General features: G+C 39.7%; 2 protein-coding genes across 4 annotated transcripts; both read right to left on the reverse strand.

Moving 5' to 3' along the window:
* Window positions 1–4141: 4141 nt before the first annotated feature.
* LOC148875618 (calcium-binding protein PBP1-like) lies at window positions 4142–4812 on the reverse strand. The gene has a single exon (XM_088964956.1). It carries the CDS (start codon window positions 4643–4645, stop codon window positions 4295–4297), a length of 351 nt encoding a protein of 116 aa, XP_088821082.1. The 5' UTR covers window positions 4646–4812; the 3' UTR covers window positions 4142–4294.
* Window positions 4813–6799: 1987 nt separating this feature from the next.
* Window positions 6800–14965, reverse strand: LOC148875619 (G-type lectin S-receptor-like serine/threonine-protein kinase At1g11410). 3 transcript variants are annotated; one of them, XM_088964959.1, is made up of 8 exons: window positions 13932–13979; window positions 13537–13842; window positions 13172–13294; window positions 10241–10452; window positions 9824–10034; window positions 9446–9683; window positions 7337–7487; window positions 6800–7231 (listed from the first exon to the last, which is right to left on the reverse strand). In XM_088964959.1, the coding sequence occupies exons 2-8, from the start codon at window positions 13706–13708 to the stop codon at window positions 6917–6919; spliced, it is 1422 nt and encodes a 473-aa protein (XP_088821085.1). In that variant the 5' UTR covers window positions 13709–13842; window positions 13932–13979; the 3' UTR covers window positions 6800–6916. The 3 variants fall into 3 exon arrangements, with proteins under 3 accessions (XP_088821085.1, XP_088821084.1, XP_088821083.1); XM_088964958.1 differs by having other exon boundaries at window positions 9446–9515; window positions 13537–14965; XM_088964957.1 differs by having other exon boundaries at window positions 13537–14965.
* Between the last annotated feature and the right edge of the window lie 4948 nt (window positions 14966–19913).

Raw genomic sequence — 19913 nt, forward strand, 5'->3', positions numbered from 1 at the left:
TGTCTACAATCCACCTTGTGACTTTACTAATAAGCAGTTGACAAGACCAACCAAAACCTTCATAGATACGAGAGCATCTATCTTTCCAAAGAACCCATAAGATAATAGTGGGAATTATTGAGAGCGAATTATGCTAATTAGAAATGAACTTCGGAGTCAAATTTGCTGAAATTCCACAATCTCCTGATCTATCAACTACAACAACAAAAAAAAAAAAAACTATTCTGATTCCGATTCTAGAATCAACAGGAATGAGATTTCACTCCCAATGGTGAATGCCATTTCAGTAGAAAGGGGAATAGAATTCTGATTCCACCCAACCAAACAGTTAAAACCGGAATAGCTCATTCCGATTCCGGTTCTAGACCCTTATTCCTGCGAACTAAACGGGGCATTAATAAAATTTGTGGAAAATCATAAAGAATTTTCCCTCAATTTTCTGTTTCCCTAATTTTTTTTTATAAAATGAAATAGAGCCTAAATATTGTCTTTTTCGTTCATGTACAATGGGAGAAAAGTTAAACAACCATAAACATGAACGATATGATAGGAAGAAATTTTTTTTCTCTTTAATCAAAAGAATTTTAGTTGGAATCTGACGCTACTAGATCTTAGGTGGTTCAAGAACCGAGGTCAAGTCAGATGATCCTTTGCAACTGGGTAGAGCCGAGGTGGAAGGATGGAACTACACAATGAGGTCTACGAGCAAGAAACAAGTTAGAGGCCTGAGGAGTTATCTCCGGTTAGGTATTCCAACGCTCAAGTCAGTAGAAGGCAATGGGTGATTGAGCCAAGCAATTGGAGGACAAGGCCGGTCCGAGCAAAGTAGTAGTATGAGAATCAGAAGTTTGACCCCTTACCTTGAGTGGGGAGTACCTTTTTATAGTCGAAAATCCGTGTCCTGATCGGATTAGGCTTCCGGGATTGTCGGGATGAGGCTAACTGCCGAGGTCTTCGGGATAAAACCTAATCCCCAGTGGTGTTGTTCCCATCTGCTCTCCTATCTTGGTCGTGTCTATCCACATGACGTAGAGTTGTCATGGCTAGAAAGGTGGAGTGGGGCTGCGAAGGTGTTGACGTAGCCGAGAAGATAGAGCGACCACGTATACGCCACGCAGTGTCCAGAGCCAACTCAACCATAACCTGAACAGATTGATTAAAGAAAATAGGACAAAATACAATTATGACATCAAAGGCTTGGGAAAATTGACAAAGAGATAAATAATGAGGTCCAAAGTCTATAAATCATTTCCCATTACTCCAGTTTATTTTCATTAAGTAGAGTTTTCAATGGGCTTATTTTCATTAAGTAGAGTTTTCAATGGGCCAGGTCTACCTGTTAAAATTGAACCAACCAAAATATAATCAGGTAGAGAAGCACCTGCCTAAAGATTTTACCTATACTATTATAACATATTTGCCTTAACTTTGGTACAAGACATGAAAGTTAAATTAGATTATAAATATCAACTTATTTCTTTACCTTTCACATATACATGCCCTAACAATGCAAGGGAGGACGTAGCCTCACTTGCCTCAAACCCCAGATGCAATAATCTCTCTAGCTAGTCCTCATGCATTCAGACCCAGCCAAAACAAAATAAAAACAATTAAAAAGAAACCTAGACACTGATAAACTAGAGTGCTCATTGCAGAGCAGCAATTGATTCAAAGCATTCGTAGCTGAATCAATACCCATATTTGCAAGAGTATGCATGTGGACCTGTATATGTGATAGAAAGACATTTTCTTACCACGATTATAACTAGCATTTGATTATCACATTCCACCAATATATCATTCCAGCCTTAGTTCAAACATAAACGAAGACCATCACAGAGGGCATTCATTTCGGCTTGTATCAACATGCACTAGTCATATAAAGAAAAGAAACGTGAACTCTGCCTTGATTAGGGCCTGTCTTCTAAATGCTAAATGCGAGAGAGTGGAGATATATTTAAGGATTTAAAGGGCAAAACACAGGCTAGCTAGGAGTAGGGGTGTCAATTGGACTAGATTTGGTCCAATCCGATCTAGTTCAATGTGAATCCATTATAAATGGACCAGGTCTAGTCCAGTCCAATGAATATTTTGAATCAGTCTAATTCAATATCTGGATCATCCAATCTGTTCAAATTTGTTTTGATTTAGATTGGTTTCAATCCAAACCTAGTCCATTGACACTTATATTGTTATCTTATATCAATGGATCAGATATTAGCTTAATCCAACCCAATCCAATATAAATTTATTACGAACGGCTCAAGTCCAATTCAATCTAATAAATATTTTATACCAAATTGGTCCAATCCAATTTATCTTGCTGGTTCATTCAATCCATCCAAATTGATTTTTTAAACTGAACGGGGTCCAATCCAATTTGTCTCGTGGACTGAGGGTAATACAATCTCATGGAGCTGACAAGTTGTCTAATCTCTAATGCGGTACTTGTATCGAAACCTTTGTCTTTGAGAGTGCGCTATGACTGCTTAGGAGGGAAACCATGAAGCACATGTGAACACGCACCATTCCTTGAGTGGCTCTCATGGTCCCTGGAATACATGATTATTGGAAAAAAAGAGATAAGATTTGCTTCTCGCATGTTTGTTAAATTAAAAAAGATTCTAGAAATATACAGAGCCATACGCATAGCCTATATAAATATATAGCTAGGAGGTGAACACCTCAACGAAGGTATATTTTTCTTAGCCATTTTTATCCTAATTTCCTTTGTTGTTTGGCCTTTCTTAGTTTTCATTGTCTACCTCTCTTTACTTTACCTTTAGGCTGTGTTTGGTTCAAAGGAAAAAATAAACCTATTATAAGTTTCTTTACATTTTCCTTCCTTCTCTTATTTTTTTCTTCAAACCAAACATAAAGTCCCAACTTAGAAAGCCTACAAATTATCCTTATTCCATTGGTTTACACTTTAATTGCTTTTGACTTGTCCACTTTATCCTGAACAAAACCTTACACATTGATGATCCATGTCTAGGAGTGAGCTTTTCATCAATGATAATTATTTTCAGCCCGACCTGGCCTCGCACGAAAGCTGGTTTGTTTTTACTTATCAAAAACTAGCCGGTATGCTTTGGTAAATTACCTAGAATTAGTTTATCAAAAACTAGAAAAAAAGATTAAAAAAAAAAGAAAAAAGAAAAAACTACTCCCACACTTAGCAGAAGGTGCTAGAGGCTTTTGGGAGTAGATGCTTAGCCATTTGCCGACTTTTCTCAGTATTTAAGAATAGATTCCCTATCCTTTTGGCCCGTATTTGGCCCTTTAAGATACATAAACTTCATAATGCAATAAAAAGAAAAGAAATTTAGAAAAAAAAAGGAAAAAGAAAAGTTAGCCCAATTGGGTATTCGTTGTTCTTCTCTACATGATCCCATATACTTTTGCAACGGAAGGGCTCATGTGGCCAATCCACATCCATCCATTAGAATCAAATGCTTCCTACCATTCTATTCCACATTAGCTCTTTCTGAGTGATATTAGCCATGAAAATACTGATTTCTTTTAATTGTCCACGAAAAAATTTCTAGTTAAAATCATGCATATCGGTGAAAACCCCCAAATAACCTTGACAGCAAACCACTGAAACCGACTTCTATCATATCAAAAAAATTTTCCTCGACAAAATTGTTGGTGTCACACATTTTATACCAAGATTTTTATTGTTCAGTACATTCTTCTACCGCATAGTTGGGATAGGTGTCGGGTCGGAATTGATGTTAATACATACACCAGTACCGATGTTTAGGTGGAGATGTTTAAAATTTTTAATTATCATAAGTCTCCATTAGAAATAAAATTCTAATATGGAGTTTAGTGTAATTATTATTATTATTATTATAACACGTGTCCTTTTCTAGATTCTTCTTATCATCTCCTATCCTCCGTGAGTCCCATCTCTCACACAAAGAAGACGCAAGCAAGACAAATTTCCTGGACGAAGATGACAATCAGAGAGGAGAGATTAGCGCTGCAGCCGGAGATCGTCGGAGAAGAAAAAATAAAGAGGTACAGGTACAGGTACCACTGCGTTAAACAAAGTTTCGTATGATCAAATGATGGAATAAGCTTTATCGAAAATCAGTTGTAATAAATTAGCAATCCTTCCACTGAATCAATCGGATAACATCAAAAAATTTGCTTTTCTTTTTTGTATTTTGTTTTCTCCTTTCCAAATGCCCACATCAATAACAAGAACAAATGAGGAACTGGAGAATAACAGAAAAAATAGAAAGAGAGGAAAGAAAAAGAAGAAAAACAAGAAAGCTGAAACAAATTATATATCCATCATATCCTGCTGGAGAGCTTCTTCCAGATACATCTCAGACTCTTCCATCAAATCAGGACTCAATCTGAACATGAGAACGCAAAACTCCATCTGATTGAGAGCCCCATCACCGTCGACATCCCCTTCCCTCAACATGCTTTGCAGTTCGTCGTCTGTCAATCCTTGTAACCCCAAAAGGGCGGCGTTTCTCTTCAAGCTCTCGAAAGTGATGAGTCCCTTATCAGGGTCCATGAGCAACTGAAACCCATTGCAGATCTCTTCGATCAATCCTTGCCCACCCAACTTTTCGGCCATTATTGGCAAGAAATCTTCGAAATCAACCGTCTTTCGTCCCTCCATCTGGTGAATGAATTATGATGCTCTGCTTTTAGTTTTCGGTTGCTTGGGGAAAAGAGAATAGAATAGAAAGGAGAACAAGTTAAGACAGGAGGTGGGATGGATGAGGAGAGTTAAATAGGCAAAGGAATAGAACTGAAAGGGGGTGTTCGTGGAAGGAAGGAGAGGGTTGTGTGTGTGGGTTCATGGATGGATGCCAACCAAGTCCAGTCGGAGTAGGGAGTGGGTCGATTCATTCCCGCAGTTGCTTTCCTCTTTCGCAGAAGGTCGCCAAGGGTAGAATCGTCTCTCAAGAAAGAATGGTTCTATTTCTGTTGTTTGTCTTTATTCTATTCCCGTTAATTTCCTCGGGGTCGGGATGAGCTGGTGCCTGGTGTGCCGGACTAGAACATTATTCATTGACCGAAAATTCCTTTATATTCGAATATATTTACGGGAGTACAATGTTAATCGATGGACCTTCGTTTGGTGGATTAGTCATTAGTCAATGGGTGCACTTGCACATGTTAATGCACTTACACATGTTAATCGAATTGGTCTTTACACGTGATGAAGGATAATTTTATCTACCAATGATATCATGATATGTGGCATTGTAGAATAGTAGGATGATATTTTGGTATCTCATAAGGATGATATTTTGGTATCTCATAAATAACCCTTAGTAGCACCTTGAACACTTCATGAGTCATGACTATGCCATCGGCCTCAGCATAACCCAGTAAGTCGAACTTCAATCAGCTAGCAAGACCTTAGGTTGGTGTAAGAGGCAATTTGCTTCTATCGACCTGACCTAACTCTGGTTAATGATCTATTTTGCATGTCTATTGCCTCCGAATTCCCCAGAATCATAATGTCACGTTAGAAGAGCTACCCATCAGCCACCCACTTCGGGCGAAAATGGATAACCATCATCTACTTATATGGAGTCTGCCTCCAAGCATGAAACTACCTCCGAACCAGACGACGGGCTTCAAATTCTAAACATGTTTTGTGAGACCTATGATAGTTCGCTTATATAAAAGCCTCACCTCCTACCCTAAAAGATACATGTGATTTAGCATTCACAGTTCTCTTATTTTCTTGCTTTCTAGCTCACAAAACCTCCAATTCGCTTCACTGATTTAATCATCAAAATATCCACATCAGATAAAGCAACCAGAACACTAATTCTATCTCTTTGCAATTCAACCAAGTGACCTGCCTAATCTAACTTCTGAGCTTTCCTCCAACAGCGAGCTACCATATCGCACATCATCTACACCTACCTCAGAATTTATAAATTTTTGAAGAGCAAATCAGATTTCCCTTGGATTATCATCATCGGTATCAAATCAAATGGATAGGACGATCCAGAGACTTCGTCGTAGTCACAGCGGATGTGCAGTCGAGCTACAGACCAAGACCACGCACTTTGTTTTGACCAATGTTTTTTTAAATGAAGGGCGTGGTTGATAGTTGACAAATACTTGGAGAGGATGAGTTGCAAAATGTCAGAGTGGAAACACATCGCTGCGGGGGTCAAGTTTGTAAAATACCACGAAAATGATTTTACCGCCAAAAGTTAAGAAGCGATCTGCTATTGCCTATTGCCTATTGGCTTATTAAATTTGTCTAATTGCCGGAGGCAGGCCGAGTCAACTCACCAATAAGAAGCTTGGATTCCTTTCTGGTTTCTACTATACTCCTGGCGAAGGAAGTCAGCGGAATTATTATTATTATTATTATTTATTAGCCATCATGTCGTTAATGGGATACAATAGCTGTATTTTCAATTCATCTTCCCTCAGTTCATACTGTTGTTGGATTATGTCGCTTATTTACGTCAAACGTCATCGAAAAAGTTATTTTTACTTCTATGGTAGAAAGGGCCTTCGGTTTATATATGGGCCTTCTCGGCCTGGCCCATCGCCTAAGCAAAGACCTGGACCAATTTCATTATTACATGACTCATAACCATATATCTATTTATAGACTTGAATAAATTTAAAAGATAGGAGGATCGTAAATTATATGGAAAATGACCCTTTTCCATGTAATATATATGTATTATATATTTTATACATGGAAAATTATATTATATATATTATAGCGTTAAGGCTGAAAAACTACAGATATAGGCATGACTGGGTCACCGAGGGTAAGGGACTAATAAGATGTAAAAGCGGGCTTTGCTGGGTTTAATAATATTAATACCTTACACATATATAGTTGAATCCAGCTACAAATTAAGTACCATGAAACAACAGCTTGCATTGAACAATGCATGCAGGTCTAACGACCTTCAACCACACTAATTGTGACTTCATTAATGGAGCAAGATGCTGTTCCTGTGGCAGATGATGATGAGTCTGCATATGGAGCTCTCTTCATTATAAAAGCAGGTTGATTAGGAGGTGGCATAATAGTTTGATTGGAAAGCATAAAAACAACATTGGACATGGTAGGCCTGTCCGACGGACTTTCTTGAACACACAAGAGACCAACATGAATGCACCTCAACACTTCATCTCCAGGATAGCAATCGCCCTCACCCATACACGAATCAACTATGTCCAATACTTTTCCTTCTCTCCATAGTTCCCATGCCTGATCAAATAACAGTTCCAATATTACTTTCCATCAATCTTATTTCAGAGAAGCACTATTTTTGGTAGACAGAAGAAATGTCAGTAATTAACTCTACTGCCTTACATGTCCTATCAAATTCATGTAGGGATCCTTGTAATTATAGCCAGTGTTCTTCTTGCCACTGACGATCTCTAACAGTAAGACCCCGAAACTAAATACATCAGATTTTACAGAGAATAGCCCATCCATTGCATACTCCGGTGACATGTAACCGCTGCATTCCATTGAAATGTAAATCACAAATTTAAAAAATAATAAAAATAAAGACAAATAGTCAGCTTGCATTTTTCTATCTTAAAAAATAAAATAAAAATGAATTGATCCTAATTAAGGGTACCAATGGGTGGGTGTGGATGGATTGGCTGTTGGTTGAGCCACAGTCCGGTCATTTAACCCATAAAAACTAGTTACCCCTAGAGTTGGGGCTAGAGTTGGAAAATGCTAACCCAATATAGAATCATGTTGGATTAGGGTTGATGAATTGGATAAATTGACGACTCAAGCTGAACCCAACGTATTGTGTATTATTTGTATTGATTTTCGTATATTTGTATATTAGGCTTAGTTTGAAAGGAGTACAAATGCAAATATATACAATAAAAATACATACAAATTACAAGGTTTTGCACTCTATATATTTGTGTTTGTACTCCTTCCAAAAGATGAAGGACAATGGCAGCATGTAGTATGTAGCTTCAAAAGAGAGAAAGAGAATTCAACCCAATGCAACCCACTTATTAAGGAGCCATTTTCTAATAGCTTAAGGCGGTGTTCGGCACCGCGTTCATCTTGTGGACGGGACCGATCCACATTATATCATGGACCAGTCCCATCCACACCCCAATGTAGTGTCAACGGAAAAAACTCATGGGTACTTCCCTCCCCCCTCCCTCCACGGTTTATCTTTGATCCCATGCTTTATAATTTCTCTAAAACCTATTGTTTGAAACCCTTCTTACTCGAGCTATGGTAGTCGTAATGGTAGGTGCTTGCAACTAGGAAGTGAGTGAGAGGGGGCGTTCTTCCAAGTGTGACTCCTGTCTGATACCTTAATAAATAGTTCAGGTGATGATCACCAACTTCAGTTTTTCTCAACCAAGGGAGGAAAACATGGGGGTTTGTAAACGGTTGGAGGAGGCTGTGGGTGCGAAGTCTCCTCTATGGTTAGAGAGCATAGTTGGACGAAGGTCTGAGAGCGATGCAAATAGTGAGAAGGAGAGGAAGAAGAAGAGGAGAAGAATAGGAGGAAGAAGGAATAAAGAAAAAGAAGAGAGAGAGAGAGAGAGAGAGAGAGAGAGAGAGAAGAAGAAGAAGAAGAAGAAGAAGAGAGAATGGTGGAGGTTTTGGTTGCCACCATCACATTGTTCTCATCTAAGGAGAAAGACAATGAATAGTGCCTCCTTCGATCAAATTAGGTTAAATTAGAAAGTTTGGTAAGTTTTGATAATAGGGATAAGGGTAGTTTGGTAACTTCAAAGAAGTCTATGGGTAATTTGATAATTTTGGAAATGCAAGGGTAATTTGGTTACTTGGGGTCTAAGGGGGTCAAGCTCAAGCAGGGTAATTTAATTATTTTACTATTGTTTTGTAAAAAAAATTAATATTTATTAGTCAATATCAATTCATTGATGCATTTTTCAAAATATTTATCATATAAAATGCAAAAATTAGATATTTATTATTAACTTTGTATAACATTCATAAAATGTATATGAGATAAATGGAATAAAAAAAGTGTGGTGTGGAATGGTTCACACCACGCCACAAAATGCCACTATGGGTGTGGACTGATTCAACCCACAATTTGTCCACAGTTCAGAATAATTATAAATTGTTGTGTAGTGTGGATTGGTTCTTATCATAGGGTGTGGTGTGGATAAGTCCACACCCACCAATTTCTCATTCACACTACAAACACCCCCTAAGTGGCTGAAGTTAGTTGCATTCACACCGACCTTATAGCCACATCCCACACCTGTGTAATGAGAACATCTCCCATTCATAATAAACATAAGTACGGAAGATGTTTCCTATGGATAGCCAGGACATGTTGTGAGGTGTACTATGTGAGGAACAGATCCGAACTCTTGGGTATATGTAACCAACTTCACTGAAGTATATGTTCTCTTTATCTAAACAAAGAAAAAACGAAGAAATTAAGGATCAACTTACTATGTTCCCACTACTCTGTTGGTGTTGGCTTCCGTTTGGCTCCTTCCAAATATTCTGGCCATACCAAAGTCTGAAATTTTTGGGTTCATATCAGAATCTAAAAGAATATTACTGGCTTTTAGGTCCCTGTGAATAATTCTCAATAATGAATCTTGATGAAGATAAAGAACTCCTCGAGCAATTCCTACTATGATTTCAAGGCGTTTTTCCCATTGCAGGAGCTGTCTTCTAGTTTCATCTATCCAGAGTTCAAATCAAATCGTTGTTTTAAGTCTAAACATCTATTTAAATGCACAGCCAAATATTGATGGACAAGTAAACTTATATCATTATTTGAAGAAAACGAAGATAACCCTACTGGGATGAGTAGAATGGTACCGAAAAGAAAGTAATCCAAGCTTTTGTTGGGCATGTATTCATAAATCAACATCTTTTCTTCATCTTGAATACAGCAACCTAAAAGCCTAACTAGATTCCTATGCTGAAGTTTGGCAATCAACATGACTTCATTTTTAAATTCTACCATTCCTTGTCCTGAATATTTGGATAGCCTTTTCACTGCAATTTCTTGTCCATTAGATAGACGACCCTGTATGAGCATTACAACATTCATAGAATTACCCAATATAGTTAACAAAGAAAAGTAAATATATATATTTTTTCCGGATTTCAGCTGGTAACTCAATCAAAAGCCCTACAACCTCAATTTTCTAATTGGGAGAAGAAGCATATACGAATACCATGAAACAGACAAGTTAAATGAAAATACAGCATGACTTATAGAAATCAAATTACCTTATAAACTGGGCCAAAACCACCTTGTCCAAGCTTATTGCTGGAGGAAAAGTTATCTGTAGCAGCTACTACGACACTTAAATCAATGAATGACAATTCTGAATTTATCTCAGCTTCTTGAAGCTCAGCAGCCACAAAGGAACTTTTAAATTCCTCTGGATTAGCATTGGAATTAAACAAGAGCTCCTGATGTGGTTGCATCTTAGTCGTAACTGTAACATTATAATAAAAATGATTACAAATAAATCTGTATAGATTCATCCACTTTATAAATTTTTCTATATAGGTTTGTATAGCTGGGAATGGTGATAGGGGGAGGAATGTATTTAATACATGAGGTACTCTAGCATAGGTGTGGGGTTGGAACAATACATTCACAAAACCAATAAAAAAATTCTAAGGAGAAGGAATAAATTTCCCAATATTTACTTTTAGAATATGGTATTTGAATGGTTAAACATCCTCTCCTAAGCCCTCCTAGGCCATAGCAAATAATAATTTCTTTTTTCTTTCATAATTTCTTTTTTCTTTCATTTTGTTTATCTTAAATTCCAAGGACCACCCCTAGATTGTTTGGGAGCCTGGACCTCCTGACCACAACACATTGCTGTTAGACAGTGTATGCCCTTAGCTCTAATCATATTGATGTACATTATGACATTTATTGTAAATAAATAAAGTACATATTTGATTCATATTATTGTGGTGTGTTTCTGTGTAATACCCTTAAACTAGACACATATGAAACTCATGTTAGTTTAGAATGTTCACAGCCAATTGATTGATCTGGGGAGATCTATTCTGATAATGCTAACACTGATGTGCCGTCAAGTTGGTTGGGGTAGCCTGTCTCAGCTGCTAGGGTGAAACCTGAGGTACATGCAGTGTAAGTTTAACTTGAAACCTTGAACCGAACCAGAATTCTAGTGTTGCCCTGGACCTTGGTGATAAGTGGGCAAAACTGGAATGTTACACTTGACCCCTAGACTCGATTATGATACTGTACTAAGTGTCAGATTGGGGTGTCTTTGATATGCCAATCAATGAGATCCTTAGAGGGGGTCAAAACCTGGGTATGTTGGGACAATTCAAGAATTCATCTGAGTGGGTGATCATAGTGACAAGATCAGCCCTTTTGTCGAACAAAGGTAATAATCGGGAATGCACTCTCTCTAATAGAAACCAAAACTATTGGCAGTTGATTTCAATCGTTGAAATTTGTTTTGCAAAATATATATTTATAAATATATATATATATATATATATATATATGATTTCTAAATGTTTGCAAAAGGTTTTAATTCCCGGGATCCATGTGAGCAGAGAGTGCAACACTGTTCCTTGTAGCCGAGGGAGAGGTCATCTCTTGTTGAGGAGTCTTTGATCATTAAAGGCTGAGAGGTTAAGTGTAAGACCATTAAGGGTTATACCTGATAGGCTAATCTTGCATCTGCCCACAATCCCTGGGCTTTTATAAGGTGGCTTGGCCCAGGGACCACTTAGCGTAAGTGTTGCCCATGTGATGGGCTTTAGGGGGTTCACTGTCATTTCAGTGAATTCGGCCAGGCCTTGTAACAGAGGCTGGGCTAAACCCATGTAACTAATGTGTAGATCAATGTTTGGGTCCCACGCCATATAAGGAAGCCCAACTAGACAGAAGTTTGGAAGGTTAGTGAGCACATAGACTTAATGGGCCTAAAGCCCAATTCGAACTGGTATAATTAGATTATTTAAAGAGGGGCGGATCTGGGGTTTGGATCAACAGATAGAATAGGGTCTTATCCCTATCCACTCAGAGAGTTCAGATCCAAATATAGATTTAAATCTGGAAACTCCTAATAAGATTAGGAGAGCTGATCTAATCTACAGATAAGATAAGGATCTATTATCACTTAAAGAGAGTCCAAATTCAAATAAGGATTGGAATCAGGAAACTCCTAATGGGATTAGGAGCTGATCTCTTTAAGTCTATAAAATGAGGAGAGGGTGAACTATTCAGATCATCCAAAACTCCAACCAGAGACATCAGATCTCAGATCATGCAGAGAGAAGACAACAATAGTGTGACTACGCCATCTTTTCCCTACGTTCTCCTCTAGTTGCCACCACAGCCAGTTTGATCTCCATTGTTGTAGGAGCGATTAAAAAGTGTTCTTGATATCAGTTTTTGAAGAAAAATTGATTAGAAGTCATGCTCACATACCCTCCAGCGAATTCTTGGTGAAGGATTTGGTTCTTTTGGAAGAATACTGTTGATTCTGCTCCATCATGTACTGTGTCATCTTCAGTGAGAGCAGTCTTTTGATCATTTTTTAGGCGTGAACACCTCCATTGTAAAATATTATTTCTTCATATAAGGTATCTCCCTCTCCTATTGTTTTTGTTTCAGATCTTGTTCGTTCTTGGTTCAAGATTGATCATTGAAAAAACAGTTTTTCTAAATTAGGGAATGTGATTCCCAATTGGGAGAGAGAGAAATTTTTGAAATTTTGCCCTACTTACCTGCAAGGTTCGGCTATCCATATGATGGATCTCTCATCCCTTCAATTGCCGGCCACACTTATCCAACCACACATCAGGAATATCGGCAGTGTAAATACAACTGATGTTTTATATTATTTGTATATGTATTCATAATGTATATATTCGTATTTGTACTCTTACCATATCCATGCCAAAATCCTCTTATAGTTCACCTCTGATCTAATGAAGGAATCAACCGCTTGCTAGGAAAATCTCAGTCTGCTTTGAGGGGATTTCTGGGTTTTGGGGGAGGGTTAGTTCTACCAGCGAATAAGAAAACATCCTCAATCTCAGTAAAGTCTATGTGGTTGTTATAAAAGCCAATTACCATCAATTGATATATTCATTTCTGATTTGGTATTTCTAACCTGATTTTCATCCTTATTTCTAGGAGAGAGTGAGATATACCTTTCCTTTGTCTCTTCTGCAACAAGTAGTAACAACACAGGATAAATGCAAGTAATATAACAGGTACCGTTAAAAGAGCTACCAACATCCGCCTCTTGTTCAAACCTTTTGAATTTCTTCTTGCTGCAAGGACAAAGTTCCAGTTAATCTCATTATTTTTGTGTGTACCAGTACCAGGCCAATTTCCAACTTGTTTTGGGGTTATACCTATACCCAAGTTATTATATATTAATTAATATGAAGAAGCTGGAAAAGGAAAAGCTTATTCTCAACACAGTCACAGAGAGGAAGGGCAAGGGCAAGGGCTCTAGCTCTTTGCACAGGGATTGATGAGAATGAGATGGATAGCAGATAGAATTACGTACCTACACGTACGTATAAATCCTGTCCTCCATCTGAATAGTGTCGGATATCCATCAGTTCTCCGTACCAAGACATGCAGCCGCTTCCACTTCCCCCTCCGCTAATGTTTACTTTGCTGTAACCAGTGCAATTGCAGTTGCTCAAGCAATCCTTCTCGCACTCCTCTTGGTTCATACTTCTGTCATTCAGTACTCGAGCGGCCACCGTATCCGGCAGCTTCACGTGTTCCAATTTCAAGAACTCCTCTGCCTTCCCAAGGCCACATTCTAATCTTCTCTCCCTCACGCACCCTTCCGACCCGTCTCCCCCTGCAGCAGCACCAGACTTATTAGGTTGGAATCCTGGCACACACGCGCACTCAAAACCGTTGTTTGCGTTGGTGGTGCAGCTACTGTACCCTCCGCACCGTCCGTACTCGTCGCATCGTTCCTTGAGTGCTTCCCAGTATCGTGTCCATACAGGCTGGACGTTGCTCCATATTAGCCATTGGAATGAGCCGGAGTCGTTCAACATGAATACGGCGTAAATCGAGAAGGTAAAGTTAGCTGTGTTATTGTACGTCACATAAACCTCATCACTACTGTTCACGTACTGGTAATGGAAGAAGGTGCCCATCGGCTGATGTACGCCGCTCCAGTTATCACCCATCCATGGACCACTTCGCCAAACCGGAACTGAACCCTTGTACAAGAATAATTGTGGGGATCCTTGTGGATCGAGCTGCAATGAATAATCCCCAGATGCCGGGTCGTCTGGGGACTTCCAAGATGTTAGGGACTTATTTTTGCCGGTTTGTCTGTTGAAGCCGAGTTGCATCCCAGGAAGGTGTGTATGTGTAGGGTAGTCGAAGCTCTGCCATACAATATTTCCGCTATCATCTTGAGGACTAAGAACCAGATTTCCGTTGTCTAATAGCTTGGCGAAATATTTGTTGGAGGAAATCGAAACGTTATTGGCCGACCACAGAGGGGGACCCTCCTGATTTCGGTCGATGATAACAAGATTTCCTTCTCGGCTGATCTTGAAAACTCCGGTCGAGCCCTTAATTGGCTTTTCTCTATTAGCGACCCACACTACCATCTGTTTTGAAACGTTATACCATATCCCGACGTACCGGTTACTAGAATTTCCGGGGCTGAAGAATCCTAAAACGAAGTGCTTTCCAGCAGAGACTAGGATTTGACCGTCGCCGTCTTCGGTGATAGATTGATTTGCGGTTATGGTGTCAATGGAGTGGCAGAATTGAAAAACAAGAAAGAGGGAGAATGTATTCATCAGAAGACGTTTATGAGATACCATGGCTATTGGGGTTTGGGTATGAAGGCAGTGGGCAATGGCTGATTTGAAGTTGAGCGGTGAGGTGTGAACTGTGAAAGAGCCGGCCTCAGTCTAAAAATAAATAAATGAACGGCAAACGCAAAAGCACGTCATCGAGGTGATTCTTGAAACACATACAAACCTGCAGACCTACATCGACATACATACTGTTGCAATATAATTAAGATCTAATGAACTTGTTCATCTACAATAACTTTGTCATTTGTGAACGTACGCTTCTGTAATGTTGGATTGATATCTTACATTGAAGTTGTGTCCCAAACGTGCACTTGTCCTGTTGGAGTGATGAATCGGGCCATCGGATTCAGTCCTCACCAAATCGTTCCCACACCATATTTATTATTCCTCACCAAATCGTTCCCACACCATATTTATTATTTCAGCGGATGGTGAGCAAGTGATATACGCGGCAATTTTTGATTGATTGGTTGAACAAGTGATAAAATGGAATAGAGGAAAGCGCCTCGTAAGTTGTTGATGGATATCTGAACCGAGAGCGGATTGACTGAACTTAGATGGTCGTGTTACGTCACGGGCGGACCAACAACGACGCCATCAGTCATAAATGCAAAAATTAGAGATGGTTGCGAGATAACAGAGGTTACAGCACACGGAAACGACCTAACATAATTAAGTAGTGCATTCAAAAAACACAATTATTTTAAGTGATACCAACATCAACATGTCCTTCATTTCGTACATTTGCGTGGCTTGGCAGTTGGCACGATTAATTGATTCACATTGTCGGCATAATATAGGGTAAATTATATACAATCACATGTTCTCGTATGCATGGGAATATTTTTAGGAAAATTCATTATTAATAACCCTGTATTTTGGGCTAGTGTTACTTTAGTTAATTGATCAGTGGCATTTGAAAATATCCAAATTTTCTTTTGAGTATTATCTAATTCTCTTTATTAATTATCCAAATGTCAATAAAAAATAATAGTCTCAATCTTTACCTCCTTTATTAAAAAATGTTGAGGTTTGTCCCAATGGACATTCTGGTAATCTTATTTTTCTTGAATAGAAGAGGCAAAAATTATTCATTTTTTAGCGATATTTGGATAGTTGATAAAGAAAATTAAATGACACTTGAAGTAAATTTGTATCTTTTTAAATGTCACTTAACAACTGGTCAATGGTAGGTACTAAGTTGGCATATTTTGAAAGTTCAGGTACTAAATTTTCGGATTTTAAAGTTCAAGGACCAAAGTGGTAATAGGTCCAAAGTATAGGGTACTAATCGAGAAATTTCCCTTTTTTTTTTTCTATTTCCCTAATCCCTTCAAGACTTATCCCTGAATGGGGTAGGGGTGGAATGACTTTCCCCCCATGGAAACAGGAATAGGAAAATTTTCATCCCCATTGGCATGGATGTAGAGCGTTCCCTCTACCTTGTGAGAATTCCTAGTTTGAATATGTGTGAATCTGTTTTGATAGGATTATAAATTGTAATTGTTTTAAACTAAAAGGAAATGAACATCATAAAAAGTGGTGGGGAATGGGAATCTTCGTGGGGATAGAGATCCCCATGGGGAAGGTGTGGGGAAAAAACCCTATCTCTGTTGGAGTGGACTAGGATAGGAAAGGGGAGTGGCCCTCCATCCCAGCCTTGCCCCGCTGCCATTCCTATGTTCTCCCCAAACTTTGTTTTGTGACAAAGACTCCCCTGCCCTGATTTCTGGATTCTAGCACTGTATTCCTACCCATTGATTAGGTTAATGGTGAAAGCAAAATAACTAAGTTGCTATTTGAGATCCTTTGGGCTAATAATAACAAATAACAAAATGCTGAAAATAACTATATGAAAGCCGAAATTGTTTTTACGGCATTGATGTTGATCATCTTAAGGCATTCTTAAGGCATTCTCAAGAAACTTTGTTAAAATAAAATCAAGAAAAACATGTGGGAGTTAGAAAATTAATACATATTGTATTGGTGACCCTCCAATATACCCCTATAATAACTGTTTTGAGGTTTGACCTATTTCAGAGGGTAGACAAGTCTTATACCAATCTACTAAACCAATTTGAACAAATAATAATAATAATAATAATAATAATGAGGGATGATTTGGCTGGTCAAATGATGTGATGACATGTGGAGTGATGGAATAATGTGGTGACACCTCAGTGACCTCGGCGAACTCAACAATCCCAGTCACCTCAGGCACATCAGGTCACCCAGCTAGATCGAGGCTCGGGTAGTTCAATTATAAGCACCGATCTACTGGGGTGCCACGTAACCTTCATTTAGAAGCAAGCCATCCATCTCCGATCTCCTCGAGATCACGACCCCACATCAACAAATTTTATCTTCGATTTGCTCGATTCGGACAAACCTAGATAAAACTTATTAGCTTACTCAGAATCCATCTTTGGGTGCAAAACCAACTCCGGACTAGACGGGTCGACAATCTCAGACACGCATCATGAGGCCTATGGTAGCTCGCCTATATAAAGGCCTTTCCTCCAATATCACACGGTACGCGTGACTAAGCTCTCTAATTCTCTTGCAATCTAAACTTTCAAGCTCTCTCAAACCTCCAAATCGCTAGCTTAATCATCGGAGTGCCCACACCGAGTAAAGCACCCTAGACACTCTGACCTACTTGTCCTACAACTCAACCAGGCAATCTCACTAGCCCAACATCCAAGCTGTCCTCCAACAAGGAGCACCAAATCCCTCTACATCAATTGGCACTATATGTGGGAACCATATAAAAATCCAAGTCCTCACTTCACCTTACTACTAATATCTCATTAAAATCTTCAAGCAACCAATCTGCCAACAACAACCAAGTCACAAGGGGTCAAGACCAGCCTACAGTACATCTAGAGGTCCCCACTATAACTATTAGGCAGTTCATAGTGCCTTTGGCCCTTCTAGGCATTCTAGCTATACCGAACCTAGACTTTACCCTACACCAAGTGAGCACGCCTCTCCCTCCAGTCGAGACATCAATGATTCCTATTGGGATTGATGTGCGCCAGTTCAATGAATTGGTGTAGTATGTTCGTGGCATGAACCTACAAATGAGGACGTGGGAGGAGCGATTTGTCGCCTTGGTAGGAATGCACTAGCAGCAATAGGCACATTAGCAATAGGAGTAGAACTAGCAACCCAATGATCAATAGCCTGACAACCAGAATCAGGACTAGGTTTCGGACCCTCCTCTTCACACTGATGATCGGAACTAGGTCCCTATCAGAGAGCACAACTGAGCAACTGCACCGATCAAAATTAAAGGAAACAGCTCGACCAATGTGTTGAGGAGGAGGCATTGCCGATGTGCATGCCACAACACTAGGAGTAGCCACCTCGCTTCCACCACCGGTCCAAGTGATCATCTTGACAACTTCCAAGCTCTGATGCAGTTACATAGGGTGAATGTTGCGAGCCTATGCATGGCCTTCCCGACCACTTTCCAGGATACAACTTGAATGTTGTATTTTGGGCTGGTGTGGGCTCCATTAAAAGCTAGAACCAGTTTGTAAACTTGTTCATGACACACTTCACCACCAATAAAAGATGTCCGAAGTCAAAGACCTACCTCCTAAACATGGTCCAGAGACTAGATGAGACACTTTGGGATTACATCAAGCGGTTTAACCTAGAGCGCCTACAGATCACAAATCTTGAATCGTCCATTCAGCTCATTGTAATGGTCAATGGCATCCAACACCCCGACTTGCGCTAGAAAGTTGAGTTGAACCCTCCATCTTCCGTAGAGGCGTTCCTCCACTAAGCCAATAATTTCACCAAGGCAGATGAGGCTTTCGGATCACAGTTAGAGCTAAGCGGGAAGAGGAAAGGGGCAGGAGAAGAAGTTGGGAGCAACAAGCAGAGGCGCAAGAGTAAGTCACCGAAGAGAAGCAGGTCCCCTTGTAACAAATGGAGCATGTCACCCAGAAGAAGAAGATCCCCATCCAGAACAGAAGCTATACCGTCCTCAATGCAAAGAGAGGGGAAAAACTAATGCACATCAAGACAATCGAGTACGTCAAGTGGCCACCCAGAATGAGAGGCAACCCCATAAACAGAAACCCAAACAAGTACTGCCACTTCCATCTTAACATCAGCCATGACACTGAGAACTTTCGCAACCTCAAAGACGAGATCGAAGAGCTAATTTGTCGAGGCTACCTCAAGTAGTTCATCAAGCATGATGACTGGAGTTAACTTGTTGGCCAGCCAAGAGAAGTGCTAGAATCGAGCAGGGGGCAGAATAGGGACCAGCCACCTTGAGATCCACCACCAATAGAGCGGCCCATTCACAGAGTAACCAACATGATCACAGGAGGATTTATTGTGGCAAGATGCAGTACCATGACAGGGTAAAACTCAATCCAGGAGCTTGAGCACGAGGATGAAAATCCCCCAAAGCACCCTCTTGTGGAATAAGTCGTACTTCACTGAGGACAACACTCACAGAGTCCAGTATCCACATGACGATGCCCTCGTTGTTAAAATGATAATAATGACTTTGAGGTAAAGCGAATTCTATTTGACTTTGGAAGCTCGATCGACATCTTATTTCTGGACGCATTTGAGAAGATGTAGCTTGAGAGGAAATATTTGCAACCAGTATACATCCCCCTAGGATTAAAGTAACAGTCACAGTAGGCTTGGAGCCAAACTCAACCGTGCTTCAAGCATAACTTTCTAGTTGTTGTGACTCTGTCCCCCTACAATGCCATCCTAGGTTGACATATCCTGCTTGCACACCGGGCAGTAGTGTCAGCCTACTACTTGTCGATGAAGTTCCCGATGGGCTATAGTGTAGGGGTGGTGCAAGGTGACCAGTTGGAATCTCATAAGTGCTACATGGCGGAATTGAAGGGCAAAAGTAAGCTGGCAAACAATGTTAACCTAGAACCGACCTCAAAGAACACTAACAAGTGAGCTCGCCCCATGGAAGACATCGTCTTAGGACCGGTCTTAGACAACCGATCCTAAGAAGATGGTGCAGATTGGAGCTCGCTTTGTAGAGCCATTGCGGTTACAATTGATAAGTTTTTTACTTAGTAATTTA

Source organism: Nelumbo lutea, chromosome 1 (assembly GCF_056320005.1).
Source record: "Nelumbo lutea isolate HS-2025 chromosome 1, American lotus-T2T, whole genome shotgun sequence".
NCBI classification, from domain to species: Eukaryota; Viridiplantae; Streptophyta; class Magnoliopsida; order Proteales; family Nelumbonaceae; genus Nelumbo; species Nelumbo lutea.

Bases quoted from the DNA above. Each gene is read 5' to 3' on its own strand.
- LOC148875619 (XM_088964957.1), bottom strand. From the start codon at position 14,833: ATGGTATCTCATAAACGTCTTCTGATGAATACATTCTCCCTCTTTCTT. The intron at 9,684-9,823 runs GTACCATTCTAC...AACTCTGGATAG, and splicing joins CTTGGATTACTTTCTTTTCG to ATGAAACTAGAAGACAGCTC. The intron at 7,488-9,445 runs GTAAGTTGATCC...AATGGAATGCAG, and splicing joins AACAGAGTAGTGGGAACATA to CGGTTACATGTCACCGGAGT.
- LOC148875618 (XM_088964956.1), bottom strand. From the start codon at position 4,645: ATGGAGGGACGAAAGACGGTTGATTTCGAAGATTTCTTGCCAATAATG.